The sequence below is a fragment of the Pelobates fuscus genome, chromosome 1 (assembly GCF_036172605.1).
Source record: "Pelobates fuscus isolate aPelFus1 chromosome 1, aPelFus1.pri, whole genome shotgun sequence".
Taxonomy (NCBI): domain Eukaryota; kingdom Metazoa; phylum Chordata; class Amphibia; order Anura; family Pelobatidae; genus Pelobates; species Pelobates fuscus.
The window spans coordinates 278,766,873-278,790,739 of NC_086317.1; the positions used below are offsets into that span (position 1 = coordinate 278,766,873).

General features: G+C 36.5%; 1 protein-coding gene across 2 annotated transcripts in view; it reads right to left on the bottom strand.

Annotated features, from left to right (window-relative positions):
* Positions 1–684: 684 nt before the first annotated feature.
* SPNS2 (SPNS lysolipid transporter 2, sphingosine-1-phosphate) overlaps positions 685–23,867 on the bottom strand; it is a 131,844-nt gene continuing 108,661 nt past the window's right edge. The window contains exons 8-15 of one of the 2 annotated variants that reach the window (XM_063457420.1): positions 22,739–22,928; positions 18,664–18,729; positions 15,267–15,365; positions 12,486–12,649; positions 11,076–11,149; positions 5,656–5,702; positions 1,413–2,646; positions 685–773 (exon numbers count right to left, since the gene is read on the bottom strand). In XM_063457420.1, coding sequence (XP_063313490.1) covers positions 11,083–11,149; positions 12,486–12,649; positions 15,267–15,365; positions 18,664–18,729; positions 22,739–22,928 — 586 coding nt within the window. In that variant the 3' untranslated portion in view covers positions 685–773; positions 1,413–2,646; positions 5,656–5,702; positions 11,076–11,082. The remainder of the gene's footprint in view (positions 774–1,412; positions 2,647–5,655; positions 5,703–11,075; positions 11,150–12,485; positions 12,650–15,266; positions 15,366–18,663; positions 18,730–22,738; positions 22,929–23,867) is intronic. The other variant, XM_063457419.1, reaches the window with a different exon arrangement.

Here is a 23,867-nt window from a genome sequence, read left to right on the forward strand (position 1 = left end):
TATTTACACAGACTGATTTCTAAACACATTTATTGTGGTATAAAGACACATTACTGGGAGTGTTATTGCTGTGCAGCTCTGTTATACACAGACACACTAACAATATGGAGCGACATATATAGAGGGACACGGGGATTTGCTTCCAATATAGGAACTGTCCCTCCTAAACAAAGTGGAACTAATAATACATTTATATTGAATGCTACATTTTATGTTATGGATTAAACAGAAAAAGAATACGGACTCAGAAGACATTACTCTGCATGTTCACTCTGTGGCTGCTCCAACAACATTCTCCTGACAGTTTAACAGGCAGTAATTGCAGGTTTAGTGCAAAAGCATCTGGTGCCTGCTGTAAAGGCGTCCCCACTGAAGTTGAAGAGGAGTTCTATGTTAATGTTTTGGGTTTTTTTGTGAACTTATTCTGCCTTTCATAACTATAATGGTAATTGTTTAATGGAATTTTCCAAAATAGGTGTCATTTTTCATTATTTTGTCAATATGGAAGATATGGCTTTATTCTTCTGCAAAATTGCACGTAGATCTTTTAATTGTGGTCATTTGAAAATATATTGTCTTGATTGATAATAAAATACTGTATAACAAAAGAGACAGCCCTTATTCATTTAAAGTAACACTAAATACGCAATGCTAATAATATAATCTTAGAATATAACATGATGCCTATTTGTTTATATCTGGAAATAGTTGCAGTTTGTGGTACTAGCATATTCTGTACCGGTTTGTTTAATTCTAGTTAACAGACTGGGTGGCTACTGTCTGTGGATTGAATGATACCAGGCTGTGTGGCTACTGTCTGTGGATTGAATGATACCAGGCTGTGTGGCTACTGTCTGTGGATTGAATGATACCAGGCTAGGGGTGGCTACTGTCTGTGGATTGAATGATACCAGGCTAGGGGTGGCTACTGTCTGTGGATTGAATGATACCAGGCTAGGGGTGGCTACTGTCTGTGGATTGAATGATACCAGGCTGTGTGGCTACTGTCTGTGGATTGAATGATACCAGGCTGTGTGGCTACTGTCTGTGGATTGAATGATACCAGGCTGTGTGGCTACTGTCTGTGGATTGAATGATACCAGGCTGTGTGGCTACTGTCTGTGGATTGAATGATACCAGGCTGTGTGGCTACTGTCTGTGGATTGAATGATACCAGGCTGTGTGGCTACTGTCTGTGGATTGAATGATACCAGGCTGTGTGGCTACTGTCTGTGGATTGAATGATACCAGGCTGTGTGGCTACTGTCTGTGGATTGAATTATACCAGGCTGTGTGGCTACTGTCTGGGGATTGAATGATTCCAGGGTAGGTGGCTACTTTCTGTGGATTGAATGATACCAGGCTAGGTGGCTACGGTCTGTGGATTGAATGATACCAGGCTAGGTGGCTACTGTCTGTGGATAGAATGATTCCAGGTTTTGTGTCTGTGGAAGAATGGTACCTCAAAGATACCTGGCCGTGTGGAAGAAAAATTCTTATCTTTCAGTTTAGGCACTAACCACATGAATATTTTTGTGGACTGCAATATTCCCGGCTGTTTGGATAATGTGTGATTTGAAAGACTGATGGCTAGGGCCTTGCTGCATGGCTAATGTAGTTATTATGCAGGCAGCAGATGACATTTCTTTTCCTTTAAGGCATAATTGATTATGTTAGTCTGCAATCAATGTTGGTGCTCCTAGATACATGTATTCTTTTATAAACATAATAAATCAAAGGTTACACAATTGTTATGTGTACTATTTTTTTTAAAGTGGGAGATACCATCGCTTTGTAATACATTTGATATTCAGAGGATATGACATTCTGGCAAACTTGAAAGGAGTATTTTTGTATTCAATACAAGACTGTAAACTGTAGACTGACTAAAACGAAATCCATTTCTTCTAAATTAAGAAAAAAACTTCACAATCATTTTAATTCATTCCATAATTCAAGGATTGACACATGCAGCATGGCTCCAATACTTATTAGCCATGTTCAAATTCCATCTTAAAGCTGTGCAGCCTTTTTAAAGAATAAATATCCAATACCTGTATAAATGTGGGCCATTCCCTATGCCCAAGACTTAAATAAAGGGTGGATGTGTGTAAAATATATACACATATATTTATATCTATGTACAGTTTTAAAAAGTATATACACTTAATTTACATGTAAAACACATTCGGTCTTCATCTGAAACAAATCCTTCAACAAAAGAATAGATCACATTTAACCCAGTCAACGACATCAGCAATACATCGAATGTATCAGCTGCACAAAAGCGTTATATTTACAGCAGGGCTATTCTGTATTTTTTCCCAATAGTCACGGTGTGATGTAGTGTATTCAGTCACACTTTGGAATGACAAAGGCTCAGGTTTTACCTTAGAGAGCATACTGGCAGCAAAAAAAAAAAAAAAACACTTCAAATATCCGGAGTCACTATGCATAGTCTTAAAGCCTTCATAATTTCAGAACAATGTTATATTTGTATGTTGTCCCAGGTGGTCTTAAAGGTAGCGTCAATAGATTGGGAAGGTTCAGAGGACTCTGACGGCCAAGGACTTCACAGATCCTTCAGGAAAACACAACATTTTTGTTGTGAATGTTTTTTGTCCAGCACCTGCGTCTTTATTTCACCTGAAAATATTTAAAAGACGGTTAATATTGTATGCATTAAACTATCTCTATTCAAACAACAAATCAAAGGAAGACAATTTAGTGAAAACTGCAGTAAGTCTTTTCTGGTGGGTTCATACTGACCAATATGGACTTTTTGAAAATCAAGGGTGTTTCACAAAGGCCATATTGGTGAGTATGCATTTCTACAATCCATGCATAGAGTATTTTCACGTCTTAGAACACCCCTTGCGTAAACAAAATTGGTTTATGTTGACATTACTCAAAATAAATCAGCATTACTTTTTGCTTTCTAATAATGTTTAAAAAACGAATACATAGAAAATGCAACTTTAGAATTCTAATTTTGGTTGTACTGGTACTAAAACATCTGAATAAAAAAAAATATATATATAGGTTATTATTTTTATTTAACTTCTGAGAACCAAATAGAATATGCTATTCATTATTTTTTATACTGGAAAAGGTTTATTCACTAAACACCATATTGTGGGAATTTAGCCAAACAGTGACCATGGCCGAGATGGAGAATGTTTTAAATCTGTATTTTGCCATTCAGTTTTAATTCACAACTTGTTGTTTAGTGAATAAAACCCAAATGGTTCATTTGACCTGCATTGCAATTAAAGTGATATCCAAACCAAAACTACTCACTTTACATACAATGAACGCCGGTATAATATCCCTTGTGATTCCAAACACTGAGCACTGGGTTGTGAAAACCTGTTTGTTTTTGTTTCTTGGATTTCACTTTCACTACTTTTTATTTTGCTGTTTTTAACTACTTGGAGATAAACAAAAGCGTCTGCTTCGCTGACTGTTTGCCTCTGCCAGTTCTTTCATGTGGCATGAGGTGGGGTGAGAGCTGTGGTAAGGAATACATTTTTGTGGCTTTCAAGTGGTGCATTTAAGAATAGCAACTGGAACTTCTCTCCCTTTCCTTCCTTCCTTTTGGCATATTGCCAGTCCCTAAAAACGGTCACCTGAAATTTGGGTTTATAAAAGAAATGGAAAAAGTTACATTTCTAAGTGTTGTTTTTTTGTTTTTCTTAATGTTATATTTAAATCTTGTTTTAGATTTTACTTTCTTAATATATATATATTCTGCAATCTTGCTGCATTTTTTTAATTAGCAAGGACCAATTTATGTAACCAATTATCTAGTTTCGTTTTTAGATTATGGCTTCCTGTATTAAATTAGGGGATATCTTCAATCGCCTTTCTATAGACATCAGTCATTGATGTTTGCAGAAGTCTAAAGTTATGTAGATGAAGCTTCAATGAAATTGGTCTTGTACGTTGTGACAGAGAAGCAATAACACTAGGGACTAGCTGAAAAATTGCCAAACAGCTCGTACCCTGCAAGAAGTGCTAGACTGCCAAAATACATCAACACCCCTCTGTGGCCAAGCAAGGTGATGAGGCACCCTTAAAAGATTACAGGCACATTGCCATGCATATTTAATAAATATAATAAATGCCATATGATTTTAATACCAAAATATTGTGGACTATATGAGTAGGCTAGCATTCTACAAGTGTCTATTCAATAAAAAGTGAAATGCAGTGATGTGTTAAAAAAATAAAATTGAATATCTAGGATAAGGCAGCTGATTTGGGGGAAGAATTGGAGAATTTTTCCAGATTGGTTATTTTGGCCTAGATTTTCGATTTCCTTGCAAATTCACCACAAATCACTTTTTACGAGATTATCCACTAAAGTGAGAATTGTCAGGAATTCCAACTGAATTTCAAATTTAAGGCCAAACTGGATATATTCCAGATTGGCTGCTTACGTATTTTAATGCCCCATGCACTGTTGCCAAGGCATAGAGCCCTTGTCAATATGCCCTGTGTTTAGCACAGCACAACTAGATTTAAAGGGACACTTCAGACCACTAAAACACTTTATCTTGCTGAAGAGTGTGTCTTAACATGTGAAGAGTGTCTTTTTTTTTTTTTTTTTTTTCCCCCATTTTACAAAAAGTGCACATTTCAATAGGAATTCAATAGGAATAGGAATTTTATAAATTAACCTTGTTATACCTTCCTGAATTTCAGGTGTTGTAACTTCCTGGTTTGGTTAGTTCAATTGGGCTAAACTCAAGAGGCATCAATCACCAAGGGCACCTGCCTTGCAAAGACTTAATTGAGCTGCGTTGGAAAGTCTGATTGGACAGCCACAGAATTCTGGGCTGGGGAAGAGGGGAGGGTTTGCAAAGGTTGCAGACAACAGAACTGCAGGTTTTGCAAGCGGTTTTTAGAATTACACCCATTGAAAAAAAAATGCATAATTAAATACATACAAGTTTTTATTGGAGTAATCTACTAAACAGTATTTTTTTTTTTGTATTTGGGCAGTGGAGTTTCTCTGAAGTGATATTCTTGCTCTTAGCTGGTCTCTTGTCTCTGTTTCCAGAGAATCAGGGCTGGAAGAGAGTGTTGTGTATGTGGTGCTGCATATTTGTGTGTGTGTATATATATATCTGTAGGCTGCTTGTAATGTTGTGTGTTTGTTGAGCTGCACGTCTGCCAGGACATGAGTGTGGGGCGACACGGTTTGTGGTACTGCATGTTTGTGGGGATGCTGCTCATGGTGTTGCAAGTTTCTAAGGATGCTGCCAGAGATGGCTCACCTTGGCAACTCAGATGTTTGCAAAATACATTTCCATAAAACATGGCTAAGCATCATGGGAAATGTAGTGCAAGTGATATAGCCATATTTGTCAGTACACTGTAACAAAGTGGCACTTGTGCACTCACAAAACTGTATAAATGATCTTGCCTATACACAAAACACAGGGTACAAAAAAAATATTCACTATATATCACTGTAGTCATCTAATAAAATATATATATATATATATCCACAAAGTCTGATGGGAAAGTGCTACATTTAATGCCAAAGCAATGTACTGCTACTACGTCACCCAAGGAGTTAAACATTTATTTTTGGATTCTCTTGTGAATGTGTCATATAAAGGCCCTAAATGCCAATGATGTCTTTACCTTATCAGACTTTCACAGAAGCCGGTGGCATCATGAGTTGACTCACCCTAAATAAAAGGAAGGATACAAACAGAAAATTTCATATTTGAAGAATAAGGAGTGAAGCAAATGTTAATAAGGTGTTTTCTCGTTTTTGTAACTCAGGGATACCATGTAACTCTTTCAAATGACAACTTGCCAGCTAAGCGTCATTAAACTCATACACATGTACATTACAAAGGAAATTATACGCAATGAATTTTAGATCCTATATCCCCATAACTTTAGCAGCAGTTTCCTGGTAATGTCTTTCAATGTTAACGCTTAACACGATTTAGCCACCACGATAGAAATATAGGTGTACTCAGGCCAACAATGGACACTTCCATGAATTGACACCATACTCCATGCTCACTCTCCTGATACCCATATGGTTATCCCCTCATCCCCACCACAGATTTAGACTTGCTTATTAAAGTGAGTCTTGTTGGGAATTCAAAGAGAATTTAAAGTTAATTTAAAATAGGTGACCAAAATCGGTGAACTGGTGGGGCTGGGCATGACCACCATAGCGGACAGATGCATGATCATTTCACTGCTCTGGGGCTGCTCTAATACTACTTATGATATTATATTAGTCTCTGCAGAGAGACTGAGCTTTGGAGCAGAGACTGGTGATTCTTTTTACACTGTTTAAATACGGGTGTGGCCCGATCTAGTGGAGGCTACAGCTCTCAGGATTGGATGCATAGCCTGAAGGACGTTCAAGGAAGGTGGCTACCCCCATCACCTTCTGGTGCACCAGCCCACTGTTAAAATGGCACAGGGGCCCTTGTTCCCCCCCTTGGACTGGAAGGGCAAGGACTTTAAAGGAACAGAGTGAACAGACTTGCAGCATGATGGCTATGAGGCAGAATGCATAGACACCAGGCCCTAAATGGGGAGATTTGCTGGCGGCATTCAATTGACTTTTTGCAGAATTCAGGGACCCATTAACTCAAAGCCTAAACCTTCCAAAGCGTGCTACATAACTTAAAAAGGGAAATAAGAGCCAACAAAAAGAGAAACCAGAGACGCTTGTGCTGGGTGTACCTACTAAAACATGCAGCAAAATCTTACAGCAAAGCCTACCTGGACAAAAAGCCAGTATTGGAATCCCCAATTACACCTGAGGGGAGCTATTCCACATCATAGACACAAAAGTTGACTCATTGGGTTCCTCGTTAGGCTACATGGGGTGGAAGGACTTGTGCACCATCAGTGCCTGGGTCAGTGGAGTTGTGGTGATGGCTCAACTCAAGGCCTGGGACGGTATGGTGTCTTCTACGAAAGGGGCAACATCCCTTTCTAGTATGGGTGACTGTCCTCTAACTAGGACTTGCTGTTCCACTGTTTTTTGGACCCTCCACCAGTTTTTTTTTAGTTTAACACATTTTTTCTTGCCCATGCATATAAATGGACGTGGCCTGTGGGTTATACACACACACACACACACACACACACACCATCTAATTCTGCAACCAGCTGACATAGATAATTTTTTCCAATTCAGCTATTTTGGCCTTAAATGTAAAATCCCTGACAATTTTGCATTTAGTAATTAACAAAGGACGAAAAAAAAGGACTTTGACGACATTGTCATAATATGTTCAAAAGACCACCCAGTAACATAATATGAATAGGGTTATTAAATAAAGTGAATTCAAACTAATTTTCAAATTTAAGGCCAGAATAGCCAAACTGAAAGCATAGTTGCAAATTTTTCCAGTTTGGCTATTTTTACCTTAAAATGTGAAATTCACTTTGAATTCTCACTTTAGTTAGGATTGCCTAACCTTAAACTTGCAACTCTAACTAGAGCCAGTGTAAAGTGTCTGTACCAAAGGAAGGGGGTACTTTTAAAATAAGCTTTGAACTAAAGCCAATTCCGTTCATTTAATTCTGTTGACTTTATTATATTCGCATAATCCAATACTGGATATGGTTTTTTTCTGCTCACTATATCCACCCTTTTTACATACCACAATATCCCACCCTGTACAACATTTTAGAAAGACATTCACTTTCCATAATTGGGTGTTGATATCGGTTTGAGAACAATAGATAATATCCTACCATGTCTAATAAATTAGCATTCCATAAAAAGAAGGAAACCCAGTGCTGCGTTAGTATTGTTCCCACTGCCCGACGTTTTCCAAGAATAAACTCTCTCATTTCTGGTTTAAGAACCAGTGTTACTTGTGGCCATAGGCATACAATGACAATAGGATTCTTTTAGCTCCCGATGGGAATCACACGAGGAAGAAAGAGGAAGGAAGGCAGCACAGCCCTTTTTATCCTGACAGAGGGAAAAAAATATTTCCAGAGGCATAGACTAGAAATACATCAGAGAAACCATGGAGAAACTGTTTTGGGGTTTTACAATTCCTGTTGTGAAGCCCTCTTACAGTAATGCTATTTTGGATTTCCCCCACCATCCGCCTATTAATGCATTGCCATGCAAAAAAAGTCATGCTACGAAACGTTCAATAATCAGAGTGGAAACAGACGCCTTGAATCAGAGAAGCCAGTTTATGTAGATTTTTGCTATATGCTACCTTGAAACTCCTATAAACACGTGTCACCAGGAGAAGTACTAGTGGCGGGAACTAGTTTGCTAAATCACTAAAAGTTGTATTATTTTTTTTACCGGTTGTTTGAAGTATTACAATAGATGCTTGTTGGCAAAAGGGTGACTTCGGTCTTTGCTAAAGTGTTCACCAGTCATTGCTAATTAATTTAGAGATGTTTCGAAGACATTAAAAATTCTTTCAGTATGATGGGTGAAATACCAACTTCTTCACCAAAGTGAAATTATATGTATGAACTATGGGCATGAATAGATTAGATAGGCATCGGTGTGGGCACATTGAAAGCCATATTAATGACACATTAAAGTAGCGTAAGGAATAATATTCTGTTCTTTGACGTATACAGTAGAATTGACTGGGACATCTGTGAAAAGAGACTTTGAAGTCCAACATTCTTCAGAGACAAAGCCCTTAATTACCAAATAATGTGCTTGAACACATATTTAAAAGAAAAAAAGCAAACTTGCCCAATAATATAGAATACTTGTATGATGAGTGAAACAGCGTTCTACAACTTTAACAAATACATGACACAACACTGACGTCTTTCATATGTCAAATTGAATTTACATTTCAATTGACACATTAAATGCTTAATTTTAAAATGAGATTTTTCTTACTAATGGCAAAAATCTTTGCTGAAGTGCAGCATTAAGATCGAAATATGGAATTGGGTTGCAAAATATCTTTACAAAAGCTGAACTGGATTAAAATAAAAACTTGAATTTGTCTATTAATTAAAAACAAATTGGCGGTCATTTCATATATTGTTCACATATTTGCCCATCGTTTTCTTATACAAGAATTTGTTGTTTAGAACGTAACAATCCCCAAACTTGTCAGCGGGGTACATTCAGAGATTTCAGTTAGATAATCCTTAACCCCTTAAGGACACATGACATGTGTGGCATGTCATGATTCCCTTTTATTCCAGAAGCTTGGTCCTTAAGGGGTTAAAGGGACACCATAGTCACCAGAACAACTACAGCTTAATGTAGTTGTTCTGGTGAATGTAACAGCTCCCTTCAGGCATTTTCATGTAAATACTGCCTTTTCAGAGAAAAGGCACTTTTTACATTGCCCCTAGGGACACCTCCAAGTGGCCACACCTCAGATGGCCACTGGAGGGGCTTCTTGGCTCAGTAGGCAGCACTGTTGTTCAGCATCTCCACGCTCTGCATGGGGACGCTGTAGTTTCCTCATAGAGATGCATTGATTCAATGCATCTCTATGAGGAGGTTCTGATTGGCCAAAATGGCGTTTGGCTCTGCCTCCTTGTCGATTTTAGCTTTCAGGATGGGAAAGCATGGAATTGTCTAAAAATCGGCAATTTTGATGATGTCACCAAGGAGGCGGGGATAGCGGAGAGCTGCAAATAAGGTGAGTTTTAACCCATTCTGAGGGAGCAAGCCACCTGAATGGTGGGTTTTCACTATAGGGTCAGGAATACATGTTTATGTTCCTGACTCTATAGTGATCCTTTAAGGTATGGAAAGTAACTTCTAAAAGTCGACCCACAAAACTGCATTAGTTGCCAGGCAACATTGCAAAAATCAAGACATATTAAAAATATAATTTATGAATACATTAGCCACTTAATAACTCGCCTTAGAGAGCTTCTCATATTCCCTTTTATCTGTGTAGAAGGTACGAGAGAGGTGTGGAAATAGCAAGGTAAGGAAACCTTAGCTAAACAAAAAAGCCACCATTTTAAAGATCTTCCTACTGTAAATTTAGGAGGCGATCAAAGACAGTCTGTATGGAATACATTGATAAATGAACCTGTATTACTAATGGACAGGTCAATACATTTAGCTATTTCAGATGCATATTGCATGGAACACTAAGAAATATGAGTACTTAAGAGGGTGTGCAGTGCTGTTCACCTACATTATTTATGCACCATTACATTTATGTTTTCTACAATTGACAATTAACTACAAAGCACCCTTCAATTCACCCAGTGCAGAATGAGCTTTCTTCCTTTAGAATATTTTACTTATTTTGAAACACAAAGCAACAGAGTCAGCCTATCATCAGTCAGATTAATAATAGAATGAACCTTTGATATTGTTGAAGTTTGGATAGCTACAGTTTTAAACAAACACTGCAGTTAATATAGGTTCAACTAAAAATCATAACAAAGAAGATCTAACTAATAATTATGTGCCTAAAAAAAACACATTGTTAAATTATATCCACAAGTTATACGCAGTGTGACATTAAAATGTTCTAAATTCTGACATCACATGAATCCTGTTCCTGTTTTTTTCTGCCCATCGTGGTTACTCAGATATGCAGCCAAGGCAGTGGGTAGGTAAGTGCCCAATTTCCACCAAAAAATTGGTTATTTTGCCAGCTGTGGCACGGAGTCTTCAAAGATGCTCTTGCTCTGGTCTGCAGCGAGCCCCGCCCCCGGCTTTCTTTTTACTATTTGTGAAGAGAAACCCTCAAGGGTTTAAATTAAAATCAATGACTGACTATTCAGAAAACATTTCAGTCCATAAATTGTTCAGTTATTGAATTTCATTTAAACCAAGGAGGGAATTATTTTTGCTATTTAAGATAGGTTATAACACTGCTTCAGTCCTGTCTCTAGACTTTATTAAAGTTCTTCAGGACGAACCAGGAAAAGGACTGAAACATTTATTTTCAGTAATCATGATATATCTACATTCCTAAAAAACAATATGAATGAGATGAAATCGATACTTCATGGATGTGCTCTAGACTTTGCTATAAAAAAAAAAAGAGTGAAGAAAACAAAGGAGAAAATAATATATCAACACAAAATAAAATAAAAAGACCAACCTAAAAGCTACAAGATGGAAGCTTCTTCAGAGTCACTACAGTTGCCAGCAGTAAACGGATCTGAACACGACTCACTAGTGGAAAGAAAACGCAGCCTTTTTAATAGAGGACACAAGCTTGTGTATAGGCAAATATACTATTTTAATGGGCAAACCTTGGCAAAACAATGGAGCATTTAGTAATATTTATCTGTAGTACTATTCTTGTAGGATAATAAAAGCAGGGACTGAGATGGAATCCAAACATTTAAAACTAGTGCTTAAGATTCCAACTCCAGTATCTTAGTATCAAGTTGATCTTTGTTAAGGTTAACTCTATCTTTCTAAGGTTGATAAAAATGAGTACTATGAAGTTGGGCAATAATTTAGACTCCAGGATATTCTTAAAAAGCTTGTTGATATTGTTTTTTTTTTTTTTTTTTTATTCGTCCTTCAGCCACTTTCCTATTAAGAGCGTGGACTGGAGAGTTAACAGAGCTGAGTGAATATTAATGCTAGAACCTTGCACAGTTGTTCCCATGAGATAAAACTATAGCAGACTAATAATAATGAACATACTGTTTTCTTCAATGCTGCTATTATTACTGTGTAGATGAGTTTTTCAGCATTCATCCGCCACTCCGATCAGCTCCGATAGTCTTTTAAGCGTTCACATATAAGCAGTAGAGATGGATAAATAAGTGACTCATTATTTCCACTAGAACCACAAGACATCCCTCGAAAGCTTGATACAAGAGGACTGACACTGAGAAACTGGTCTACTGAACTATTCAGTACTCACTGCTTTATGTCTTCGATACTTTCCCTTTCAATTAGTGTTTTGGTATATAAAACTTTATTTTTGAAGTGGCAGAAGAGAAATTCTATGCTATCTAATTTTACAGCTCTTTCATTTGATGATATGCACACACAAAAAAAAAATTATGGAAAAGATTTGTAATTGTATAGATGATTCAAAAGCAGAGGTGGAAACTAGAAAATGCTAGATAAGAGGATCAGTAGTACAGCCAAGTCAACAACACAGAAGCTTAGTCACGAACGATATCAAAATGTTATTCTTATTCTAGATAATATGTTGTTCCATTCTACAAGTCTAGATGAATTTCTTTGAAAAGATGACTGATGGACCGTGGATGAAAAAAAATCTGGAATCACTTAAGTCATGCAGTATCCCGAAGGTCCTGTATTTAGTTACTGGTATCGGTTAAACATGATGTACAGGTGGCGGGTGTTGTAAATACATTAGGATGGACTCAGTGTAGAGTTATGGAAGATTAACATGTGGAGGTTAAATGGAAAGGAATTGAGACTGGCATAATCCATCAGTGCTAATGCATAGAGTAAGAATAACCAGAATATACACAGAAGTCTTATTTTTCTTGCCCTATCTGATTAAGTCTTTGCTACTTACTGTTGCTCAGCGCTGGCACGGTCCTCCAAAAAGAAAAGTGCAGTAGCCAGGAAAAACATGCCCCCCAAAACGACAACAAAAGGGCATAGCATCAGTGCATAGCCAAGGCTCAGGAACTCCCAGAGAGGGGACTCTGCAGTGCTCTGCCGGATGAGATCTGAGATCTAGAGAGGGAATTAAAAAATACAATAAATGGCTTTAGTATAAGATACAAATTACTACAACTAAATGATCTATATATATTTAATCTAGGGATCAGAGAGGAAAGCAGTGTTTTGCTAATGAGACATCTCTACTGCAATCTTTAAACACAGCTTTCCAACACAATGTGGTTATAGGAGATGTGCGATTTTTTCTCTCTCCATTATATAAATGACTGGACACAGCTAACTGGCAGCCCCCATCAAGTTTGGATGGATTTGTATTCATGATGTGGAAGTTAATTTTCAGCATTACCTAGGCAGTAGCAGGGGCTTTATGCTCAAACTCATTTTTTTTTTTTAATAAACATGGGAGGATAACATCCTAAGGCTTTTGCCTTTGCTGCATGAAATAATAATATTTGTAAAGTAGACAGCACATAGCATTAAGGTTTACACCTAGAGAAAACTTTACAGTATAGTGGAATACATACTGCATTTCCTACACTATAGTGCCCTCTCTCGCTGCAAATAAAGTGTTAAAAACTGATGTCCCTCAGTGCTTGGTTGTGTTCCTACTCCACCAATGTCACAGCAATTTGAGAACCTAATGTGCATGCTCAGGATAGCATTGACTCCGTGCTTTCCTTTGGAATTTTTAAGACTCCTTGAAACTGTAGTAAGTGCCTCTAGTAGCTGTCTGGTAGACAACCACTAGAGGCAGTCTTAATCCTGCAATGTAAACTTGGCCGATTCTCAAAAACTGTGATGTTTGCAGCTGCAGGTTTAAGGGGACAGGGACACTGCACCCAGACCACTTCAACGAGATGAAGGGGTCTGGGTGCCTGGTGTCCCTTTAAAAATATTAATAAAAATGTATACAGATGCAAACATTTTTTTCTCTCTATTGTTTTTATCTATTTATCACTTGAGAGAAGTACAACTACATATGAATAGCCACAGGTTCCTCTACTAAGCTGAAATTCTAAAAACCTTCCAAAGCTATGTATTGTGCCCATTATGTTTTGAACCAGTTGGAAAATTGCTGCCAGTTCCTATAAACTCATATGTTACCATAAAATGTAATTGAGTTCTGCAATTCTTACAATTAACATAATACATCTAACTGCTGCAGTGAAATGGCTTTGTGGGCCTCAAACGTGACATGGAGAATGAGACAGAATGCTGGAGTGGGATCTATTCTGCATAATACACTTTCTTAAAATTTACAAAGCAGATGAGACCAGATTGTAAAACGTGGCACCAACTCTTGTTTAGAAAAGAAAAAAGAAAAGAAAAAAACAGCTAATTGAATTTTAAACAAATGTTCAGAACAGCGAACCATTTCTCAGTTACAACTATACATCTTCCTTTTTTTCTCCTCTTGTTGTACTCAATTTCCATTTATTTTCTGCATTATTTATTGCATATTTATCAACCCAACAGGTCCCATTAAGGAAATTTTGGTGCCTGCTGAACCTGGATCCTGTGTCATAAATGGGGAAAATCTTTCTTTAACATGGCGGTCCATGGCATGCTGTCATCTTCTGGCCATTCAGCAATTTAAAAAAACTTAATAAATGTTGGTCATGAACTTGGAACCATTTTTGCTCAGAATGCGGAAAACACTCACTCTTATCAATGAGAATTCTCCCCACCCATACTTCCTTACAATGGCAACACTTTAATGGGACACGATAGCCACCCAGATCACTTTATCTCATTGAAGTGGTCTAGATGCAGTGTCCCTATTCCCTTAACACAAGGTTTACATTACAGGGCTAAGGCTGCCTCTTATGGTTGTCTACCAGACAGTCATTAGTTGTACTTCCTGCAGTTTCATGGAGTTTAACTCTGTGAAACAACATCCAATTCAATGCTTTCCTATGGGGAAGGCCTTATGCGCACATGGCGAATTAGGTCCCCCAGATCACGCTGATGGAGGAGGAGAAGCACAATTTAGCGCAGAGAGACATCAGTGCCAGAATCAGAAAAGTGTTTCAAAGGGTGTTTGTTTGTTTTTTAGCCCTTTACATGGCCGGGGGAGCAGAGGGCACTATAGAGTTAGGAGTACAGTTTTGTATTCCTAACCTTATAGTGTTCCTTTAAGTTCTTGACCTCCCAGAGAGAGAGATGTTTTTGAATGCATCATACTCTAGTCTTGAGTAGCAATTTTAACAACCACATGAGACTAAAAAAAGGTGATGACTGTTTCTTGCTAAAATGTGTTTCCGAAGTGACCCGTTGACCAGCATAAGATTAAAACAGTTTTACTAAAAATCATTTAAATCTATCCTGTTTTAGAACATCTGCTGCAGCATTTCATCTAACAAACCTCTTATTTGTACGTACATAATTATTAGCAATCTCTCATGCAACCTGCAAAATAGTACAATAAGTACTTATACAAGTCTCCATCCACACACATATGCAGGAATTTGTTTCCAAAGCAACTTTACCAAAATATATTATTACTGTGAAACAGTGAACGTAAAAGTAGCTGTTTAAAGCCACCGTGACAAGTACAGAAATTGGAATACAAGAGTTTCTGATCTGAAACAAGTCATTGCAGCCCATTTTAGTGGTCTTAAATGCAGAGCGTATTAGGAGCATGGTGTTGTTAAATAAACCATATACTTACAAAGCCAATTAGGTATGGGCTGCCAGCATCGCCAAGAAGGTGTGATGTAAAGCTCTGTAAGGCCACAGCAGTTGCTCGACGTGTTGGTATAACCACATACTACGCAAAAGACATGGTGGAGAAGAAACTTAAGCTTAGAACTGTGTATACCATAAAATAGCAATCTCAATTCAGGGTCTTACAGCTTTCTATCACAGTCACGTATCATATATTTTCAAGCACTGTTGCAACTTTAGGATGTGTATATGAACATGGATTGAATATGTACCCATACATGTGCTTGATGCTTCTGGCTCAGGGACACACGCATATATCAGCCACAGGTAGGTGTCTGTGTTCTTTATTTATAAAATATTTTACCAGGAAAGATACGTTTTCAAGTATGTCCTGGGTCCACAAAACATTGCATTGTTACAATAGGGTACAATAAAAAATAAAATATATATATGAATAATTAATAATACTATTTTATATATATATATATATATATATATATATATACACATAAATGTAACACATAATGGGTTATATATATATATATATATATATATATATATATATAAATATATAAATATATATATACACACACACGTTGACGATGGTTTGATGGTTGACAACCTAAATATTTCTGCTATTTCTACTACTTTGAAATTAGAACGGGTGATCTTACTTGTTCAAAATTGGAGGTGACCACAGGAAAGCATAAACTGAGGAATGTTAAATTAGTGTAGGGCCCACCAATATTGAGTGTCTGTGATGTAGCGGTGGGTTTAACACAATATGGCCATATGGTGTCACGTGTGCTAAGATAGCTGATTTTAAGTAGCCCATTTTAATTGTATTGTTGTGTGTGCGCTGTTCCTTAATTTGTATTCTGCTTCATAATCAGAACATACATTGTTTCTCCCTTTGTCTTCCCTTCCATGATCATTGTTTATCCTGCACACCTTTTTAATAAACATTTTTAATTCCATTTGCATCATGACACCAACAACTGAAGTTGGCTATTATATACAATACATTTTAAAATCTGACCATTATAGATCTGCCCCAATGGGTTGCTTAAATACTACAAGGTACACAGAACCTTATAGTTCCAGTTCTTAGAGATCGCACAGCCTACAGGACAAGGAAAAAATAAAAATCACTGGACTGATCCAAGTTCCAACTGTACTTATTCCCCCATACATAAATCATGTTTTTTAAGGAATTAAATGAGATCACTAACAGGAGGTTTCCTTTCACATTCATGAGGTGTTTTTATTAAAGTTAAAGGAACAGAAGGAAACATAAGTTGCATGGCTCCAGAAGACTGGAGTAGTCTTGAGATATCAAGCAATAACATAACATCCAGTAAACTTCCTGACTTACGAAAACCTTCCAGTCCTACAATCCAATGTTTACGTTAGAACAGTCAATAGGAAATTCCAATGGTTCCAGTAGACGATTGTAATGATTAGTTAATTCCATGAAAAAGTCACAAACACAGAAGACCTTCTTGGAAGTGGTATAAACAATGGACCAGGAATTATTTCTGTTGATGGGAACATGCCATTGAAATTTGACTTCACTAAAGTCAAGGTCCAAGTAAAGTGTCCATGTAATAAGCTACGAAATTCGCCAACATCCAGAGATTTTACGTGCATGATAGCACAGTCTACTACAGACTACAGTGAATGGCAGGAAATAACAAATACAAATACCACTTCAATCACCCAAGCATGCACTCATCACACTGAATTCCTTAATGCCCTTTGCTTTTATAAATCAGAGATGACACATACCAAACACTGAAAAAAAAATAGACTTGGAGGCACTAATTAAAGAATTGTAAATAATGATGGTATGTCCACACATATGAAAAAAACATGTTTCAGAACTTCAAATAATCCGATCAATTTAAAGAAACAATATGGATGAACCAGTGAATCATCAAATTAAAAATTGCTGATCCTTTAAATGGATATCGTGTGCCATTTTGTTGTTAACATGTTGTAGGAATTGTTGAGACTTGAAATACAATTATTTAAAAGAACTGTATGACAGAATTTACGTAACTAAAAGCCCTTGGCAATAGTGGAATTTGACTATGACTAGTAGCCTCTTCATGCTTGGTTTAAGAACCTTAAACGGACACTCCACTTGCCCAAAAACATGCAGACTATGAACACAAATTGTTCCTTACCCTGGTAACAGACCTACAAGGCCAGAACTTACTGTTTGACTGCACACATTGCCTACCAGGCAAAAACACCTACACCCCTCTGTGGCCAGGGACGTGATAACCAAAGTGCATTATTAAACCAGCACAGAAAAAAATATGTAAGCAGCTTGGCAACAAACTAACCTCCCCAGGAAATATGCAGAGATCCATCTGTTCACCAACCTATCCTCAGCAACAATGCAGAAAAGGAAAGCCTTTTGCCCCATCACTAAACCATTGAGGGATGTGAACATCCTTTACAAATGAGGCTTCCCAGCTAAACTGATTAAGGGAAGGAATGAAACAGAGAAGCACATTCCTCAGGCTACTGGTGACATGAAACATCATGGTTGGCCATGAGGAACTTGGCACAGATAAAGCATCTCTCGTTCTCCACCCAAATATTACCCATTGGGGCAAAAGCCAAGTGATTATTTATATCGAAGGGCTAACCATGCTATAACACTATAGGCTTCACAGCCTTTTCAGTTCATAGTCCAGGCTATGTAATCGCTGCAATATTGGATTAATGTTTTATTGTTTTGCCTTGCTAGTTAAGGGGAATGTTACCTGAATAAGGTTGTTCTACAATATTTGTACCATTCAAGTTGCCACTTCTCTACTATCCACTAGGTGGGTGGTGAAACGTGGGTGAAATGCGCTTCTCAACCATGAGATTCCAATTATTATGCTACGATAGCCAAAAACAGGCACCAATATGCTGTCCTTATCTGTCTCATCTTAAGAAGCTGTTTGGACCCAAAATGGCTTCTAATCTTATCTGGCATTATGGTTTTAGCTTATTCAGTTTCCCATATTTGTTTGCTATGATAGGTGATTTTAAGTAGCCTTGTAAAATGTAACTGTATTTTTTGTGTGTGCTCTGTTCCTTAATCTGTATTTCCTTATATAGTTGTGTTAATCAAGGAGACAAATTATCTTTGTCCCCTTTTTATTACCCCAATGTACTGACCATCCTATCTAAAATGGAATACTCTATCTCCCACAAAACCATTAAGCCAGGCACTACTCAAAACAGATGCAACACTATAAGAAACTTAAGCCCTTGACAAACCAGACTGTGAGCGCAGAAGTAGAGTTATGATTTTGTCACCTTTGCTTGCTATAAATAAAAATGTTATTAAAAGAAAACCACAAGCCATTCTATCAGAAAACAATAGGTATTTAACTCACCATTAGCATGTCAGCTGTTATGGCCCAATTCGAAAACAACAGAGTCTCTCCAGCAAAAATACAGATCTGTCAAAGAAACATGAATATTTTTAGTGTTCACACGCAATATGTAAAGTAAACTGTTCCTGGTAACATTATCTACCTTACATTGCAAGTTTACTTATTATTACACCGCAGAAGTACTGATACCATTCATTTATTTTTGTTAAAATCCTACTAGATGTCCTCCTTTACATTGTAGCCTCTAGATAGCAATCTTCAAAGCACAGTTTTCTTTCATTATGTCACAGATATTAATTCTACATCAATTGTATTTACCATTAAGTTATTAAATGTATTTTTTAATAATTTGGGAGAAATGCAGGTTTGTAAACCCTACTTTAATGCGCTATAAATCAGGACTATCCATTCTAAAAGGGTCACTCTGAGAAACATGATAATTTTGCAGTATTGCATAGTGCAGGTGTAAGTAACTTTTTGGTAGCGTTGTGCCCCAGTAAGATTTTGAAGATTCTTATGGGGCCAGCATTCTTATTTTTTTTTTTTTTTTAAAGAAACGTTTATGTCGTTTGAGGAATTCGACTTGTTATGTACGGGTGCAATGAATGCTTTGTGAGGTTGTATGTGTGTATGGGCTGCATGTTTCGTATGTGTGTGAGTTGTCTGTGGGGTTATGGGAGAGTACATACAGGTGTGTTTGGAGGAGTTGACTTGTAGGGTTGTGTGTGTGTGTGTGCGTGTGTGGTGGGAGCGGTTTATGAAATTTTATATGTGTGGGTTGTTTGTGAGTATTGTTTGTGTAGGTTACCTGTTGTACCATGTATGTGTGTGCCAATCTGAAGTAGTATGCATGTGTATGTGGGCTGTCCGTTTTTTTTGTGTTTGTGGGCTGCCTGAATTGTGAAGTATATGGTTTCTGTGTGTGCTTTCTTATAAGTGTATCTATTTGAGTTGTTTGTAATAGTTGTGTGTTTGTATGTGGGCTGCCTGTTGTGTTATGTATGTCTATGGACAGTCTGAGGTTTTGCGTTTGTGTGCAGTCTGTGATGTTAAAGGAACACTGTAGGCACTATAACAATTTCATAATTGAAGTAGTTCTAGTGTGTTAAATATGCCTTCCCTCATTCTTTCCTCCAACACGATGTATTTTAATAGCTTAAAAGTGCAGCTTCATAAACTTAAATCTAAATAGGGACAGAGAGACTGTAGTGTTAGGAATGCCAGTTTGTGTTCCTTTAAAGCAGATAGTGTTCCTTTAAAGCAGATTGTCATTTTCCAGTAATTTATAAAGATATAATCGTTAAATACTGATTAAGACTGAGTTGGAATCCCGAGTTATCATAAAACAAAGCATAAAGGACAGGACTGCTTTGTCTTATGGTAAAACCTTAGGTTGACAAAAGGAGGAGCTCCTCTGTCATCTTTTGTCCTATACAAGCAGCACTCAAGAGATTCTTGGGGACTGAAAATCAAACAGGAAAGCAGACTGTAATGTAACTAAGATGTAACTATAGCAGAGATTAACATTTTTGAGACTGTTCAAGCCTAAATTTTTCAATTATGTTTTCGATTGAAGTTTAGTGAATATACACTTTTGTGCTTTCAGATGGTTCTGATGTACCCAACTCTGTTGTGCCCTCTCATTGTTCTGCTGTAGTCTTTGTCAGGTATTATTTTCTCCAACTGTTTGCTTACTCTTCCTCTAACTATTATATATATGTTTGCTCTGCTGTTATATTACTACTAATATTTGAAGTTAATTATACTTTTGTGTGTTGCACAATGATATCACCTGCCGTTACAGTTAGTGTCTTTGAAGCTCATCTCTGAATTTGGACAAAAAACAGATTCACTTTTATATAGAATATTTAACAAAATCAAGTCTCAATTACTTACGGTTGTTGAATGTATATTTATCAGTTTAAGTTTATATCTTTATTTCAGATTACTGTAGGACTAGTTTAATTCACTTGAGAATTATTCGCTTGCATTCCAAACATTTAAATATATACATCATGTTTTTTTTCCATTAAAATAGACTGATGCTTTGTAAATCCCACATAGCAATCAATACATAGTGAGATGTTAAATGAAACATGCAAGGATAAGAGCATTAATGTCAATTCCAAATATAAATTAGGACCCACAGCAAAAGGCTAGGATATAGTACAAAAATAGTGCTTTACAACTGTGTTTAAGGGAATACACATTTTCAGATTTGTTTGTTACACTGTGATTTGTTGGGAATTCAAAGTATCTAGTAACAGAATATAAACTCCAAGGGCAAAAGAAGAGGAGGATACAGTGGCATTGTATGCCCTTTTTGGTTCTGGTTAGTAAATGAGCTGTATTTTATGTTTTGTGTGTTTTCAACATCTCAAAATGTTCCATAAGTGTAATTATTATAGTTCATTGTCTCTCATTATTTCTGCTTTGTGTTTGCAGACAGTATCTAAGTATTACAATAAATCACGCTGAAGGTTTCCTTATATGCCCCAGAACAAACATTTTCACTTCTTCAACAAATGAAAAAGACCTATTGCTGTCATAATAAAACAATTTCCATTTTAACTCACTATATCTTTTAGAGCGGTGTGAAACTGTACTGAATCAAAACAGTATATATGTGGCAATGAAGGCTTTTCTTAACACAGACGGTAACATTTACAAAAACACACAAAAAAACAACACAACTATTAACTCTTTATTCAAATTTGTAAGGCTTCTATGCAATCCCTTAATAGAAATATCTATATATTTTTTCAAAAAAAGTTAACTGTGATGCATTCGTTGATAATTCTATAAAAACTAGAAACTTGTCAAGAGAATGTAATATTATATACTAATTTTTTTTGGGGGGGGGGGGGGTGGAGGTTATTCTAATCTTTTCATTAAAATTTACTCAGTTTTGGTTTGTTAACCATTTTAAAATGACATTTAACTGAATTGCAACAGCCAAGAACCTAATCTGAGACCCCAAGGTTCCTCACTTGCATCCCCTAAAGATCTGTTGACCTAAGCAGCTTTTCAATTTAATGTGCAGATATGTAAATACAAATATAATTGACACATATCTACATGACATTTCCTATGTAGTAAAAGACAATGATGTGGTCTGCACAGTCTTACAATTATAGCAGAACTGCATTCATTTCTAGTGCTTATAATTGCCAATAAATAATCCAGTTTGACTCTTTATATTTTAGTAAATAAATGATGCAGGTGCAAAATGTGCTAGGTAGCATTCATATGGAATCTATACAATCATAAAATAGCGATATCCTTCACAAATTAGTAAAAAAAAAAAAATTGGTTAAAAATAAAAATATATTCGAATTAAAATTACTAAAATATTTTTACTATATTCTCCCATCGCCCTGTCTCCCTCTAATAATCCCAAGAGACATGCATGAACACAGAGCTAGCTCTGAATTTCAGGACATTTACAGTACTGCCATAGGTTTTGTTCGATTTTTTTTTTTTAAATAGAAAATGTATCATTAAATATTATACATGGATAGTGGTACCACAAAACATTTTTTTTTTTTAAATCTATCATTGGATTTTATTAACACAGCCTCACCAGGCAATACAATTTTAAATTTGTATTGTTCTGATTGTAAACTCATTCCATATACCCCTTGTATTTTTTACTTTGTATCTAGAATTGATTGGATATTTAAAGATCATAAGATTCAAATCTAAGATTGTATTATATGCATTTTGTGTATACACAAACACATAGGGAAAAGGTATTGCTTACTTTAAGTATATAAAATAGCCATTTAGTGCACTTTGCTGTAAAATAGCATGCTGAATCACAAACATATTAAGTTCTAACCATGTTTTGGAAGGTACATTTGGAAATGTATCTATCATAGTGATTACACATCCTCATTTGTGAGAATAACAGAGCTTAGTATTCAGCCAGCAGTAATAAGGGCTGGCTAGGTGGCACTAGTTATTTTTGAAATCTGGATACCAGCTGAGCGACACAGAAGGTCCTTTTCAGCTTCACTAGACAGAAATTATTTAGAATAGAGCTAAGAAAAATCCCAGATGAACTCTGACTTACATATGCAGCAACGCTGCTGCTCTTGGCAGCTACAAACACCAGGCAGATGAAGATTGCTGAACCCAACATGCCGACTGCGCAAACAAGTGGGTCAGCACGCTGTGTTTTCAGGCGACACCATTTAGTTGCTCCTGCCCCTAAGATCACACCAAGAAAACCAGTGATGCAGGTGATCGCTCCAAAAATCAAACTGTTAAAAATAAAAAAAGAGGAAAATGTTACTTTTTTTTTTTTTACAAAAAGCAAAAGCAATCAAGGACCCTTCAAGTAATATGTATGAAACAAACAACATTGCTATTAACATTATGGAATATTTTAGCTACAATATCGATTCCTAACTTTGCTCATTTGGTGAAGACTTAGAAAATCTGGACTCTCAATTTAGTGTTTAAGTGTGTGGATACATTCACTGCTAGAGCAGGAACAAAAGGCTGTCATAGCTGTTCTTATAATAATTAGCACTACCTTTAAGTGTGTTCCATAGCAATTTGCAATACTGTAAAATGTTTCTTCAGATTACTCTGCATCTGGTTTTATTGTTTAAATGGCAAGTGGTAAGTAGTCCACATTTGCCTTCTTTATAATGTTTCAGAAAGGAGCTATGGAAAGTGACATCTTTTGCAATAATTCTTCCTAATCCTGCAAATTATATGGTCACATACAGGGAGTGCAGAATTATTAGGCAAGTTGTATTTTTGAGGATTAATTTTATTATTGAACAACAACCATGTTCTCAATGAACCCAAAAAACTCATTAATATCAAAGCTGAATATTTTTGGAAGTAGTTTTTAGTTTGTTTTTAGTTTTAGCTATTTTAGGGGGATATCTGTGTGTGCAGGTGACTATTACTGTGCATAATTATTAGGCAACTTAACAAAAAACAAATATATACCCATTTCAATTATTTATTTTTACCAGTGAAACCAATATAACATCTCAACATTCACAAATATACATTTCTGACATTCAAAAACAAAACAAAAACAAATCAGTGACCAATATAGCCACCTTTCTTTGCAAGGACACTCAAAAGCCTGCCATCCATGGATTCTGTCAGTGTTTTGATCTGTTCACCATCAACATTGCGTGCAGAAGCAACCACAGCCTCCCAGACACTGTTCAGAGAGG